The following is a 16,789-nucleotide window of genomic DNA, read 5'->3' on the forward strand; positions in this document are numbered from 1 at the left end:
AGTTTACACATGGTTACATGGGGTTGTGATAAATAAATTGAAGCCAAATATTTAAAAGGTTTGCAATAAAAAGAATCTTATCATTTAATTGAGTTTAGAAGCACTGAACTCCAGGAATCAGTAGACCAACATTGCACTACCTATCTCAAAAGGAAAAGAAAGTAAGCATGAGGAGGCACAGGTATTCTTATTGTCTGCAGAAAAAAATTGGTACAATCTCAGTGAAGAGCAATTTGACAATATAAACCAAAATTACAAATCAACATAACTCTTTGCTTCAGCAATTCACTTTCTAGGAATTACTTATGTATATATACTTGCATATGTATGAAATGACAAATGTAAAGATTATTTATTGCAGCATTATTTATAATAGCAAATATGTGGAAACAATCTAAGTGTCCATCAATGAGGGATAAATTATGGTATACCCCTCAGCCATTATAAAAAAAGCATGAGGAAGTTTCATATGGAAAGATATTCAACATACATTGTTAAACGAAAAACAAGCAAGGTGAACAGGTATATAGTGTGATACTAACTACATGAGAAACATAATATATATACACATATATTTATTTAATATATAAACCTAATATATTTTTATTGAAGTATAATATATACAGAAAGTGCACATTAACTTCAAAGAATTTTCAGAAACTAAACATACTTGTGTACCTGGCACCTAGGGTCTAGGTCCTAGATCAAGAAACCTAACATTACTATCACCCCAGAAGTCTCATCATGTCCCTTTTAGTCACTACTTCCACCTTACAAGAGTAGCCACTATGGGCCCAGCCTGGTGGCGCAGTGGTTAAGTGCGCACCTTCCGCTTTGGCAGCCAGGGGCTCGCCGGTTTGGAACCCAGGTGTGGACATGGCACCGCTTGACAAGCCATGCTGCGGCAGGTGTCCCACATATAAAGTAGAGGAAGATGGGCATGGCTGTTAGCTCAGGGCCAGGCTTCCTCAGCAAAAAGAGGATTGGCAGCAGTTAGCTCAGGGCTAATCTTCCTCAAAAAAAAAAAGTGGAAAAAGAGTAGCCACTATCATGGTTTCTAAAAGCATAGGTCAGTTTTCTTTACTTTTATACTTAATAGAAACAGACTCATACAATATATACTCTTCAGTGTCTGCCTTTTGTCATCCAACATTGTATTTGTGTGAGTCATCAATATTGTCATACACTCTTCAATCTCATTGATGTTCAGTATTCCATTGTGTAAATGTGCCACAATTTATTTACCCTTTCTACTCTTTATGCGTATTTGGGTAATTTCCAGTTTGAAGCTACTATAAACAGCACAGCTATGAACATTCTAGCATATGCATACACATGTCCACATACCTAGGTGAGAAACTGCTGAGTCATAAGATCTGCACAATGGGCAATTTTAATAGCTTACTGCCATACAGTTTACAAAAAGATTGTACCACTTGACACTCCCATCAGCACTGTACAACAGCTCCAACTGCTACAAATCCTCACCCATACTTGGGATCTGTCTTTTCAATTTTAATTATTCTTGCATTTGTGTAGTGATCTTACATTGTGGTTTTAACTTGATAGCTTTAACCCTGATGACTAATGATGCTGAACACATTTTCACCTTCATTTGCTACTTAGATATCTTTTGTGAGGTGTCCAGGTCTTCTCCCCAATTTTCTATTGTATTGTCTGTCTTCCACACTTTTAAATTTTGAAATGTGAATATATTACTTATTTTTTAAAAAGTAAATTTAAAAGTAATGTAATTAAAAATATAAATACATTTTTTTTTTTTAAGATTTTATTTTTTCCTTTTTCTCCCCAAAGCCCCCCGGTACATAGTTGTATATTCTTCGCTGTGTGTCCATCCAGTTGTGGCATGTGGGACGCCGCCCCAGCGTGGCTTGATGAGCAGTGTCATGTCCGCGCCCAGGATTCGAACCAACGAAACACTGGGCCGCCCGCAGTGGAGCGCGCGAACTTAACCGCTCGGCCACGGGGCCAGCCCCAAAATATAAATACATTTTATAGAGTTCTATGCTGCCTGCTCTCTCCTTCTTAGAGATTTACAATATACCAGTATTTTAAAAGCTCTGAAAAGTCTTAAATTTTCACCACCACAGAATCATTTGGAGAAATGCTGTTCCCATTCTTGCATAATTTTTATTTTTCAAGGAATTAATAATAATTGCTTCTTTTCACTTGCTTAGATTTTTTAAGTTCTCTCTCCACATATTTCCTTATATATATCAAACACCTATCAATATAATTTCCCAAATACTCAAAATTAGACAATTTACAAATTCAATTATTTTAATTAGAGTCTCTCTTCTTGGAGTCTGCCATCTTCCTGCTCCAACGAAAATAAGTTGTTCTCTAATTCTGCCACGTATCTTTCATCCTGGGGTTTCCCTTCCCATTTTCCTGGTCCTGTTTGCTGGATCTCATGTCTCTCTCTTTCTCGACTTACTCCTATATTTTGTTGGAGCACATCCTCTAGTAGCTTTCTTAAATTAAAAAAAAAAAAGTGGATGGATGGAAAGTAAATGTTTACATCCTTATATACAGGAAAATGTTTTTATTCTGCTCTTATACTTGATGGGTAGTTTGATCAACTATAGAATTCTAGTTTGGAAGTTCTTGTCCTTCAAGACTTTAAAGAAATTTCACTTAAGTGTTTTAGCATAAAAGTGTTATTATTGAGAAATCCTATGTCATTCTAATTCTCACCCCTTTATTCTCCTTTCTTCCCTCTGAAAACTTTTAGAATCTTCTCTCTATTCTTAGTGTTCTGACTTTTTTAATAATGTGCTTTAATATAGGTCTTTTTTCATCCACTGTGTGTACCTGTTGGGCCTTTTCAATATGGAGACCCCTGTACTTCTGTCCTGGCAAAATTTCTTGAATTACTATTTGCGTCATTCCCTCCCTGCTTACTTTTTGTTCTCTTTTTCTGGAACTCTTAGTTTGTTAACTGAGTGCCTAAAGGAATTAAGGGGAAATGGGATACAAAGTATCCAACCATATCTTAAAAACTATAGCCATTTTATTTAAAACGATCAAAATTTTTAAAAACACTATTTCATTACAAGTTCCCGTTACATATTACAAAATGTAACATTGCTACTCTCATTTCAGGCAATATAAAAATACAGGAAGCATTCATTCTCTGTAAGCAGAAAATCTCCACTCAAGTCAGGCATTCCTTATTACTGTTGCCTTAGAATTCATTAAATGCCTAGTATGGACTTGGTATTGTATATAATATTTTCAGTCACACTCTACAAAATAGTCATCTAAGTAGAAAGATGTTTACAGTAAAAAGCTGGAAATATGTTTGCAGTCTTTTTTTGGTTGGCATTAAACACTGATTGTATTCCTCCCAGACCTATGAGAAATTTTTGCAGTCTTACCTGGAGTCAGAGGGACGGAGTCTCTCAAGGTTATATAATCATGCACATAAGATGGAAGAGGAGAGAGAAAAGTCAATCCCTAGTAGAGGAGCATGTAACAGGAGCTAAACACCTGAACTTGTTGACAGGGTCGAACTCCGACAGCGTTTATCATTTACCCTTCACTCCTTGAAGTAGCTGAAAATGAGGGACAACTGGGGTTGAGGTAGACAGGTGATTTACACCCTACCTGACTCGCCGGCCTCATTAAGCGTGCAGACGACAGAAGTCACCACACTCTCTCCGAGAGCCTCCTGCGCAGGCGCGTAGCCGGGACCTGGCGCTCACCCCCTCGGGGCCCCGCCTTCCCCTCTGGGGTTTGACGATTTCCCGAAGATGCGCGGTCCAGATCCCCGAGTGTTAAGGCCCGCTGACCAATCGCACAGCAGCCAGTAGGCTGCTGAGAGGAACCTTCCCAAAAAGGAAAGTTTACCAAACCTGGGGAGCGGGGTGGGGAGAGAAGACGAGAAGAGCGCTCCCGGCTCCCTTCCCCACCCCTAGAACTCAGTCCGGGCTCCGCTGGGGTCGCACAGATAGTCAGGGCCGCGGCTCGCGACAACGATCTCGGGCCTCCGGCTAGGCGGGCTGGGAGCCCGTCTCCCCGCTTCACTGTCCGCCGCTGACGTCGCTGGAGAAGTTTGGGGAGGGAGGAGCTCCGACGGCCGCGCTCGGGTGGCGGGGCCCGCCGGGGAGGGCCTGGGCCGGGAGAGGAAGCTCCTCCCCGCCGCGCCGCCGCAGTTGACCTCAGTCTCCGGGAAAGCAGACTCCGCTCTGGCTCCGGAAAAACAGCTGCTGGCGTGGGCCGTGCGGGGAATGGGCGGCCTCGTGACCTAGTGTCGGGCAGCAGGGAGAGCCTGGTCAGCCTGCTCGCGCAGGGGCGGATATAGGCGGCCGAGGAGCCGCAGGAACAACTGGACCCGGCCAGCGGCCTGAGCGTCCGCGCCGCCCGCCGCCATGAACGGGGAAGCCATCTGCAGCGCCCTGCCCACCATTCCCTACCACAAGCTCGCAGACCTGCGCTACCTGAGCCGCGGCGCGTCGGGCACCGTGTCGTCAGCCCGCCACGCAGATTGGCGCGTTCAGGTGGCGGTGAAGCACCTGCACATCCACACCCCGCTGTTGGACAGGTAGGGCGCTCCCGCGGTTCCCCGGCCGAGCCCGAACTCTGCTGCCTTTCACTCCCGCCGACACCAGCCCCGGGCAGGCTGGCTCTAAAACCCAAAAGTTGGTGGCCACTTGGGGTCGGCTCCACCCCTCGTCACCTCTAGGCAGTCCTTCAAGGCTTGAGGCTGGCATGGTGGGGAGAGCCGGGTTTTCTGGAGATGCAACAATCGCATTCTTCCCCTCATCTCTTTCCGCTGCCGTCTCCCTCTTACTCTCCTGAGCCTTCTCTCTCCGTACACCAAAAATCAGCAATCACAGCCCAACTCTAAACGTCCTCTTTATTGAAATTGATGTGTGTTTATATAGTGAGTGTGGGTTCTGTTTGCTTTGTGTTTTTTCCTTTCTTTTTTTTTGAAAACGGGCTTTAGGGCTGCACTGTCTGGTAGGTAGCTGTTAGCCACAGGTGGCTATTGAGCGCTTGAAATGAGGCCCTCTGAACCGAAGTGTGCCGTTAGTGTAAAATACAAACCAGATTTCGAGCGCTTAGTACTAAAAAGAAAAAGAATTTATAATATTTCATTAAAACTTTTCTGTCAATAGCATGCTGAGATTTTTTATATATTGGGTTAAATATATTGTTAAAATTCGTTTCACGTGGTTTTTCTTTAATGTTGCCACTGGAAAATTTAAAATTATATGTGTGGATCACATATTTTTATTGAACAGTGCTGCTCTAGAGTCTGGGATGTTTTGGTTTAGGCTTTTGTTGTTGTTTTTGTCTGGTTTGTGGTTTATCATGGGTAGTCATCTAAGTTTAGATATCAAATTCAACTTAGCCGTTTAGTTTCTCCTTTCACTCTCACAGGAAAGTCTGTCCCCAGAGGAAATGTGTATTATTTTTGTTAACAATAGACTGAATCAGAAAACTGTTAAATGACCAAAAATTTTGCTTCTCTCTCACATCCTGGAACAATTTTAGTGCGCTGTACAGGTTTAAAGGGAAGGCTAGTATTAGTTTCTATTTCCAGAAAAACATTTCGATCATATGCCATGGACCTGTGAGTGTATGTATTAGTCGGTGGGACTAGTCACTAGTCTTGTGTATTTTCTTTCCAGTAGGGATTTAACTAGACCCTACATTCACTTCTTAGTGAGTTAACATCCATGATTGCAACATTATCCTCTCCTTGCCCATGTCTAATGTGAAAATACATCATGCTAGGTGCCTAATTGACCAGAGACTGTTAGTATCCGATATCAGACAAATTCCTCAGCTTCAGCCCTGCCAAGGTTAATTGGACTTTCATCTGCCTGTGGCTTTTCTTTGCTGTCTCCTGCTATCAAGCTTGGATGAACTAGATCTCACAGTAGATTTGGAACACCTTTAGGGATTGGTCCCACTTTTTGTATACCACAGTCCAGATCTCGTGACCGGTATACAGGGTGTGGTGTCTGTTTACCCTGGGCCTTGAATTCTGTGGAGCAAGTGCTGGGCAAGTGTGTGTATATATGTATGTAATCGATTTTAAAGAGTGGTGGTTGGTTAGAGAGGGTGGATATATTTTATACTTAAATACAAATATATAGAAAGCCAGCACTGTAGGACCTTTTAGATATTCTAAAGCAAATTGATCCTCCCATTTTGGCTACTGCTTCTCAAAATTTTAATTTGTCTAAGTTTTGTGCCATTTGGGAGCCAAGGAATGAAGGAGTTCCCTTACCATACTCATTGGCAATTTTCATAATCAAAAATTCTTCACTAAATTGGGTGAAGGAAATTAATTCTGTTGTCAAGGAAGCCATAAAAAGCAGTGAAACACTCTAGCATTACTGCGTCACATTCTTTTCTCCCACTTGTTACCTAAGATGTCAACATTAGCACTGTTTATGTAGACTGAGCATACTGAGCATAGGACTGAGCTATGCAGCTGACTCACATAGTGTCTATTTCCTCACTTATAAAGTGGAAATGGTAAATACATGTACTTCTTGGGCTCTGGTGCAGATAATGTTTGCATTGTTCTTTGAGATCACCTGAAAGAAACATAAGTTTATGTGTTGTTACATCTTAAAAATAATTTGTGATTGATGACTTCTGCCCAGTGAGTGGACCTTCCCCAACAATCTCCCAACTCCTTGGGTAGATGAGTCTGATTGGGTGTTCAAACACCCTGTAGATGAAACTCTTTCTTGATTGAAATTTTGAGTTGCGTAATTTTGGTGATATGTCTGCAGAAGCTATAGTTTACATTTTTATTTTTAAAAATTCTTATTTTAAAAAATATAAAAAGTATTTTAAAAATATTTCACATTTTTGCTTTTAAAAATAAAGTCCTATGCTTTAAAATATGCTATATTTTAAAAATATAAAGTGTTTTGGCTTTTTCTGTCTTTCCAGAATCTTTCAGTCTTCCCAAAATCTGACTTCAAGAACTAACTTTCTTCTCTGGTTAAGCAGTGGAATGGAAACAACACAGGTTTCAGAGTCCCACAATTGCAATTCAAATGACTCCAGTTACAACTTATTATTGGCGTGACCATTAGAAAATTAATTTGAGCCCTCTTGTATAAAGTGGGGATAATGAAACCAACTTTAGAGGGCTGATCTTAGAATGATAGTGTATGTAAAGCGGCTGACACATAATAGGACCACAGTAAAAGGAAGAATGCCTCATACTGTTAATGTAAGGAGGAAAGAGTGTGGTATTAAGTATCTCTGAGACTTCCTCAGCATCCCTTCTCTATGGTTCTTTCTCAGAGGATCCAGGAATCTTCAGGTCCATCCTGTCTCCCTGTGAGGGGGCTACACAATAACTGTCTTGTTGACCTACATCTCTTCATGCAAGTACAGAATTATTTCAACTTAAGGAATATAAATTTAATTAAAACAAGTCTCATAAACTGATATAATTGGTTGCCCCACAGTTGAGTATTAAGTGGCTGAATAACAGGGAGAAGGAGAGCAGCTTTCACTTGATGCCCTCTTTTAACTCTTGAATTTTGAAACATATAAGTTTATTACCTATTCAAAACAAAAATGACTAAGATTTTTTGCTTTATTTTGCTTTTTGTTTGTTTTTAAAGCAGGCCTCATAGTCTGGTCTGGAGTGTCTGTTGCTTTCCTTATTTCAACAGCCATTCATCCAGAGCTTGGTGGTTTAAGAGCCAACTAATCATCATCATTCACTAATAGGCTTCACCTGGAGGCGTTTCTATTTCTGTTATTGCTGCTACCAACACCCATTCATCCAGAGTAAAAACTGATGACGTCTTCAATTCTCTTCCATTGCTTTTTTAGTCCCCCTTAGTCGGTCAGTGACCACAGCCTGGGGAGTCTATTCAGCTAGTGTATGTCTTTCCATTTCTACTGCAACCTTTATAGCTTCAGGCTCTCGGTCTTCACATCGTAACTAGTGTTGTACCTCACTTTGAAACTCTTAACTCTTTCTGCTGATCCTACATCCTACTGCCAAGTTAATCCTCCTAAAAGTTTGTTCTGCTCATGTCATTCCTCTGCTTAAAAACCTGCAATCACAACTCAGAGACTACCAAATAAAGTTTAAACACCCTCACCTGGCTTTAAGGCTCTCCTACCCTGATCACCTTCGGTCCTTTTACATACTCAGTTACATAACCTGATTCATATTAAACAATTTGCCATTTTCTAAACATAGCTTTCATTTTAATTTCCTTGAATACATTTAATACATCCCTTTTAGACGTCAGCTATGTGCCAGGCACTGTTCCAGGTCCTGAGGGTACAAAGATGAAAAAGAAAGGCAAGATCCCTCTCCTCTTGGAGGCCACATCCATCTTGTATGCCCTTTTTCCAGTGGTTGAGATTCTATCCATCCTTCAACGATAGTTGAAATCCCAGCTCTGTAAAGACTGGTGACTCCCCTAGCCCAAAGTTTACTCTTTTCTCTGAGCTCTCCATTTATTCTCTATTTATTTACTTACTTATTCTTTTTTTGGTGGTATTTATCACTATTTGCCTTATATTTTAAGTATTATTTTCTTTCCTTTTTTGTTTGCTTTCTTTATTTTTTTACTTTATTGAGAAAAAATTGGCAGATATAATTGTATATATTTAAAGTGCACAATATGATGATTTGATATACATATTTATCGTGAAATGATTACCAAACTCAAGATAACTAACATATCCAAAGAACACATACAAACGGCCAACAGATATGTGAAAAAGTGTTGGCATCACTAATCATCAGGGAAATGCAAATCAAAACCACAATGAGTATTTTTCTTAAAAGATTTCTGGGAGGGGCTGGCCGGGTGGTGCAGTGATTAAGTTCACACATTCCACTTCAGTAGCCTGGGGTTCGCCAGTTCAGATCCCAGGTGCGAACATGGCACCACTTGGCAAGCCATGCTGTGGTAGGCGTCCCACATATAAAGTAGAGGAAGATGGGCATGAATGTTAGCTCAGGGCCAGTCTTCCTCAGCAAAAAGAGGTGGATTGGTAGCAGATGTTAGCTCAAGACTAATCTTCTGAAAAAAAAAAAAGAAAAGAAAGATTTCTGGGGAACTTGAGGACATAGACTATGTTTTTTCATCTTTATATTCTCCATAATGCTGAGCACAGTTTATTCATAATAAAAGTTCAATATTTATTTGTTTTATGTACGAATAAGCAAATGAACCTGGAATCCAAAGTCACCCCAGCAATCTGTTATAAGCATTTACTTATTCTCAGTGTTCTTTTTCTGAATGCCAGTGTGTAATTTCTAAGCGTTTTTGACTCTTATGCAACTGTTATCATCTAGTCATTTAAACCTACAATATTTAGATATTTTAATATTCAGAATATTTGGAAAAATTTTATAAAGTATTAAACCATAAAATTTAATATAATATTCTAATCAAATCTAGTCACTTTAAAACTACATAAACTTAATAATTTAACTAGTTCATGCACCAATCATTCTAATATAGATGGACTTTATAAACTTAAACATTGTGTTCTCTTTCCTAGAAAAGTACAATAATAATAACTTGTGTGTAGCACTTTTTTCTATCAGTGGCTTATAGAAGTTATTTTGGTCTCTAAATAGACTTGTGGAATATATAGGGTAGACATTATCCCTACTTTAAATATGATGAAACTAAAGGACAGAGAAGTTGCATAATTTACATGAAGTCAAAAGCTAATGAGTGAAAAAGTCCAGGCGTAATTAGTACTATGGACATGATAATTGTGTATTTTTCATTTCTTTGAAATAATTATGATTTTCTTTCTTTAGTGAAAGAAATGATGTCTTAAGAGAAGCTGAAATTTTACACAAAGCTAGATTTAGTTACATTCTTCCAATTTTGGGAATTTGCAATGAGCCTGAATTTTTGGGAATAGTTACTGAATACATGCCAAATGGATCATTAAATGAACTCTTACATAGGGTAAGTATTGTATATTTTCAGGGGCTATAATTCTGTTATTCAAGCTATATAATGCTTTGGTTTTACATATGATCGGATTATTTGGGGATATATAGATGAATCAAAATAAGAATAATGAAAAACAATATCAGTGGTAAAGTTTCACCATATGTGGCTTCTTTTGTGTTGTTGAAAATACTGTCGAGTCAGGCCCGGTATTCTCAGGGACCTAGATTATTTTGCTTAGGTTACTGTTCCTGAGTTTTACACTGAATTCCAATATCCACATGTATATATACTCAGGCATAGGAGAGAGAAAAGATAAACTCTGCATACCTACAATTCACTCTTAGGCCAAATTTTATTTTATGTTAAAGACAATTTAGGATTCATATTAAATGTTAATAATACCAGTGCATAAAGTTCTGAGTTAATGGGCCAAATAAATCTATCTCTGAGTACTAAATACATTAGCCTTTCCAATAATAGACAGTGGCATGAGCCATTTGATTTTTTTGTCAAGGTACCTGTTACTCTGGCTTTGACTATGAATCCCATTAGTAAACAAAGTTGGGGATCATCATTCTCAGAATATGTGTATTCATCTATTGTTATTTGCTTGAGCTTATATTATTAATGTTATCTCCAACCTACAGTTTCTCTTGAGAAATCTTTTTAAACCACTCAGTTTATTTAGTGAGGGTTGGGTTAGTTAAAACTGGGTAATATCTGTACAAACCAATTGCTGGATGCATCTAAATTCTGATACATCACAGTGTTCTGTAAGTGATCAAGGGAGAGTGGATACATCACATTCTATTTATTATGTGACCATCTGAAGCAAAGATGGAGTAAAGTAACTAGTGTCAATGTATAAGATTTGTGTAATCACCACAGCAATCAAGATACAAATATTAATTAAGCATAGTTTGGTTTTTTTTTTTGAAAAATGAATATAATAGAAATTATAACATTTTCTTCCCATACTCCAGCACTCCGGTAGGTACGCTGGCACCCAAATTTGCAGCCCAGCAGAAGTTTTAGAGCCTGCTTCAGGGGAATTGCTAACTCCTAGAAGTAATTATAAAATATAGAGTGGGCACTTCTTTACCTTCGTCAAAAACTTCCAAGTAATACTCTACTGCAGAGAGGCCTCATTACCCCTTTAAATTACATAATTTTCAGAAAAAGTTACCTTTTTACAGATGGACGGGGGTCTGTATATACCAGAGGAAGTAATGGTCAAAATTAGTGTTATGTGTTTCCTTTGGTTTCCTGTATTGCATTATTAGGGTGGGATTTATCTTGTAGCACCCTCTTTCAACCTCACAAAAGATTGTTGGAAAAAATCAAAATACAATGTAAACACAAAGTATTTTGAGCCACTCCCTTGCTGGATTGATCACTGAACTATAAGCTGATCCATTTGCAGAAAAAATTCTCAAGAACAGTTGTGAGCTTTCATTAGAAGCATACTTTTTCATATCATATGGAAAAAGGTATCCAGTGACATGGTGCCTTGATGATTGGCTGTCAGATCTTCCCAGATTATCTTATTGTTCTGAGAATATTCATTCTCCTGGGAAGCTGCATTAACTTTTATGTTCAGAAAACCTTTATTTTACAAAAGTTCAGATGACTATCACTTGTAAGTACTAAGAAATATAAAACATGGGGCCGGCCTGGTGGTGTAGTGGTTAAGTTCACGTGCTCCACCTCAGCGGCCTGGGGTTCATGAGTTCACATCCCAGGCACTGACTACACACCACTCGTCAAGCCATGCTGTGGCAGCGTCCCCTATGCAAAATAGAGGAAGATTGGCACAGATGTTAGCTCAGGGATAATCTTCCTCACCAAAAATATATACATATAAAACATCATGTTTTATATATGTCTATATTATATACACTTTCGAAATGAAGTTGATCTTTGTCTCCTTCACAAAAACAAAACCCCCAAAGGCTAATTTTTCCAGCTGGAATGTAAGTAAATTAAGTATATGGTTAAAAGTACAAGATATTAATGCTTACTCAATAAATATAATGGTCATAATTTTTAATTGATGCAATGATTATTATAAGAAAGTGGGGTATTAACAGGAAAATTAAAATATAAATTTTGAATGAATGGTTTGGTATGTACTAGAAGCAAATTGTGTGTGTGTATGTGTACGCACAAGTTTCTGGATATGAGCCGTAGAACGGGGAGATGGATATGAGTATAGGTATATGTGTCTGGGTATTATACAGATGAAAAATAATGGAAAACTCGGTCAACTGAAGAAAAAAAACTCAACACCATGTAGTTGCATTGCCAGTATAAACTAAAAGGAAATATCAGTACTATAAAGTTATTATTTCTTCTAAAAAGTGAAGAAAATAAGATAGAAGGATGTTAATATCAAATTGATAACTGTAATAAAAATGAGCTTGTGTTTTGACCTTAGTTTCTACTGTATTTCCTCTTGGAATATTTAATTTCCTAAGTGGAAATTTAATGAAATTTGGCCACTGATTTCGGGTTTGTTTATTTCCATATGTATAAAGAAAACTGAATATCCTGATGTTGCTTGGCCGTTGAGATTTCGCATCCTACATGAAATTGCACTGGGTGTAAATTACCTGCACAATATGAATCCTCCTTTACTTCATCATGATTTGAAGACTCAAAATATCTTATTGGATAATGAATTTCATGTTAAGGTAATTACTTTAAAAACAAAGTTTATTTGCTTCCTTGTGATTAATAGCTTTAAAAAGACTGTTTAGTTATTTCTTCCACCTAGCCAACTTAATATCTCCCCCTTTTCCGTAGCCCGTAATTCTTGTTTTCAGTGTCCCTTCTTCGTGCTGCAGTGGCTTAGCTATTCCCGGACCTCAAGACCAAGAATTTGACATTGATACAATGCATGTATGTAGTTCTGTGTCACTTTATCACATGTATAAATTTATGTAACCACCACAGCAATCAAGATACAGCACTACTCTATCATCACAAAGATATCACTCATGCTACTCCTTTATGGTCACAACTGCTTCTTCCCTTCCACCATCCCTGATCTCTGAAAATCACTAATCTGTTTTCCATCTCTGTAATGTCATTTTAAGAATTCTGCGTTGTAAATGGAATCATACAGTATGTGATATTTGAGATTGGCTTTGTTCACTTGGCATACTGCCTTTGAGATCCCTCCAAGTTGTTGCTTGCATCAATAATTGGTTCCTTTTTCTATTGCTGAATAATATTCCATGCTATGGGTGTGCCCCAGTTGTTTAACCATTCACCCATGTTGAGGAACATTTTGATTATTTCTAGTCTTTGGCCATTACAATAAAGCTTTTATGAACAAACCCATGCAACTTTTTGAATAAACTTAAGTTTTCGTTACTCTGGGATAAATACCGAAGAGTGCAATGCTAGGTTAAATGATAAGGGTATGTTTAGTTTTTTAAGAAACTACCCACCTATTTTCCAGAGTGGCTATACTGTTTTTATATTCCACCAGCAGTGTATGATAGACCCAGCTTTTGCACATCCTCACCATGTTTTGTATTATCACAGTTTTTTATTTTAACTGTTCTAATAAATGTATAATATCATCTCATCATGGTCTTACTTTACGTTTTCCTAATGGCTAATGTTTTTGAACACCTCATGTGCTCCCATTTGCCATCTATATATCCTTTTCGGTGAAATGGCTCTTCATGTCTTAAGCCCATGTTCTAATTGGATTCTTTGAGTTTTTTATTGTTGGAGTTAGAGAGTTGTATATATTTTATAGATATGAGTCCTTCCTCAGACATGTAGTTTTCAAATATTTTCTCCCAGTCCTTAGTTTGCTCTTTTCATATTTTTAACAGGGTTTTTCACAGAACAGAAGTTTTTTTTTGTTTTTTTTTTTTTAAAGATAGGCACCTAAGCTAAGAACTGTTGCCAGTCTTCTTTTTTTTTTTCTTTCTGCTTTTCTCCCCAAGTCCTCCCAGTATATAGTTGTATATTTTAATTGTGGGTCCTTCTAGTTGTAGTACGTGGGACACCACCTCAGCGTGGCCTGATGAGTGGTGCCATGTCTGCGCCCAGGATCCAAACCAGAGAAACCCTGGGCCATCGTAGCGGAGCACGCGAAGTTAACCATTCGGCCACAAGGCCCACCCCAAAACAAAAGTTTTAATTTTGATGAAATGCAACTTTTTTTCTTTTATGATCATACTTTAGCTGTCATGTCTAAGAACTGTTTACCAAGCCATCAATATTGAAAATTTTCTTCTAAAGGTTTTATAGTTTTATGTTTTTAATTTTATTATTTTATTGTTTTTAATTGTATTATTTTGAATTAATTTTTATATAAAATATAAGATGTAGGTACCTAAAGGCACCAGATGTAGTAGTGATTTCACAATTCCCCTATATCTAACTGATGACAGGAAATAAAAAGTAAAAATAAAAAGTAATTAATACTAAATGCAACTCACTCAATTTTTATATATTATTTTGCTACACTTACTATAATAATATACATAATTATTATAAATATCAAAAAATGTTCAAATAAGTAATAGGGAAGTGGAACAATAGATAAATTAATACCAAAAAATATGAGAGAAGTTCAATGAAAAAATGAATCTTTATTGAAGACTCTTCCTCTCCCTAGAGTAAAATGGGAGAGGAAGAGAGATGGAAGCAAGCTGCTGCTTCAGTATTAATAAAAAGAGACACTCATCTATAACATCAATTAGAGAACCATACAAGTAGCAGTACCTTAATGGAGAGCTAGTCCCCTCAATCCTCACTGCAACTATCCCCCGTCTCCCAGGGCAGTTATCCTATGACAGGGGAGTCTTAACATCCATACTTAAATGACTGTGACACTTTCTTAATGTGATCAGTTAAAAATCCTTCCGTGTTGCTTCCACCCGTTTGTCCTCGGTCTTTTCTTCGTGATAAACTAAGTCCAATTTTACTTCCACGTGACAGCCCTTTCAATATTAGAAGATAGCCAAAATCCCCCTGCCCCTCACGTACACTTGTGTTTTGTTCTTTTCCCTGCTAAACATCCTTAGTTCCTTCAGCTAATTTCCTTATTACATGGGTTTTATTCCCAGGTGCTATCTAGATGCATCTGTGTTTAAGTCTCTTTTAAATTTTTTTTTTTTTTTTTTAAGATTGGCACCTGAGCTAACCTCTGTTGCCAATCTTTTTTTTATTTATTTTTATTTTTTCTTCTCCCCAAAGCCCCCCAGTACATCGTTGTATATTCTAGTTGTGAGTGCCTCTGGTTGCAGCATGCGGGATGCCGCCTCAGCATGGCCTGGTGAGCGGTGTCATGTCCACCTCCAGGATCTGAACCAGCGAAACCCTGGGCCACCAAAGCAGAGCATGGACATTTAACCACTCTTCCACGGGGCCAACCCTCTTTTAAATTTTGATCCTCAAAACTGAATAAAATATTCTTGATATGGTCTGATAAATGTAGAATTCAATGGTCCTAAATACCTTTCTTAATATTTCCTTGATAATTCATCAACTTTTGGGGGGCAGCCATATCACAACATTCAAATGGGGCTAGTGTCAACAAAAAGCCCTGAGAGGGGTTTTTTTCATGTATTGTTGCTTAAGCCACATCTCCTTATCATGTACTTTACAGAATACTTTCTGGACATCAGCAAATGTTATCTTGTTAGATTTGGTTGATCACTTCAGCCTCTTAACACCGTTTTGAACGTTATTTCTGTAGTCCAAGGTTGTAACTTTCTCTTCTAGCCTTGTGTCATCCTAAAATTTAAACAGCTAGTTTTTTGTATTTTCAAGTCATGATTAAATGTTAACCAGTAGAGAGCTCAGATCACAGCTGCCACGTGGTGCTGAGAACCTCTCTCCAGGTCACTATCAGTCCTTTTGTTCATCAGCAGTATTGGAGAATAATCATACAGTTTGCTTTGAATACTTCTAAAAGAATATTACTTCCATTTTGTCCATAAGAATATATGAGAGTCCTTGCTTGGCTGCTTTCCCAGATATCCTCACAGCTTACTTTCCTCACCTTCTTCAGTCTCATTATCAGAGTGGCTTTCCGTGACCACCCACCCAGTTCTTCTTTATCCTCATACTTTGATGTATGCTTCTTCATAGTATTTTTCACCATAACACATGACATTGTTTTATTAATATGTTTGTTGACCATCTCCCCCAGTTAGCATATAAGCTCCATGAAGACAGAAATTTAGTCTAGTTTATTAACTGCCACATGCTCAGCACATGCCATGTGGAAGCATTCAATAAATATTTGTTGAATGAACAAATAAATGAATTCCAGATCTTCTATATATACCAGATAGACCTGTTGTCTTTATAGTCAAGTATGTTATTATTAAAGTACTGCAAAATGTTTTATAATATGCAAACTGTTTTTACATTTACTCTTTTGCAATAGTAATTAACTGTCAAAAAAGAAATGAAGTCAGTCATTCCTTTATTCAGTAAGTATTTGTGGAACAATTATGGTGTGCTAGGCATTGTGCTTGGGATATAGCACATGAGGTCTGAAATTGACCACTGATCTAATATAATTTGTTTTTCATCAATTCTTGCTGGTTCTTTCATTATTTACTCATAAAGTATCCCTTCTATAAAATTTTCTAAATTTTTTTAACCAGGAATTAAGGATAATCTCCTACCAGTATATAGATTTTCAAAATCAACATTTCTTTTTCTTTTTAAAAATAAGAATGACATTTACTTTTCTGATATCCTATAGTACCTCTCCATTCTATCCCACAAAGAACACTCATAGCACCAAGAAGGTATTTGCAAGTATTCTCAATAACCTGAAATACATATAAAATAACCTGAGA

General features: G+C 37.8%; 1 protein-coding gene across 1 annotated transcript in view; it reads left to right on the forward strand.

The window, feature by feature from the left end:
• The first annotated feature begins 1,777 nt into the window (after nt 1-1,777).
• The window catches only part of RIPK2 (receptor interacting serine/threonine kinase 2), a 35,358-nt gene continuing 20,346 nt past the window's right edge, over nt 1,778-16,789 (forward strand). The window contains exons 1-3 of the mRNA XM_008539681.2: nt 1,778-4,567; nt 9,806-9,959; nt 12,485-12,640. Of these exons, the coding sequence (XP_008537903.1) occupies nt 4,395-4,567; nt 9,806-9,959; nt 12,485-12,640 (483 nt within the window). The 5' untranslated portion in view covers nt 1,778-4,394. The remainder of the gene's footprint in view (nt 4,568-9,805; nt 9,960-12,484; nt 12,641-16,789) is intronic.

This window comes from Equus przewalskii, chromosome 8, assembly GCF_037783145.1.
Source record: "Equus przewalskii isolate Varuska chromosome 8, EquPr2, whole genome shotgun sequence".
NCBI classification, from domain to species: Eukaryota; Metazoa; Chordata; class Mammalia; order Perissodactyla; family Equidae; genus Equus; species Equus przewalskii.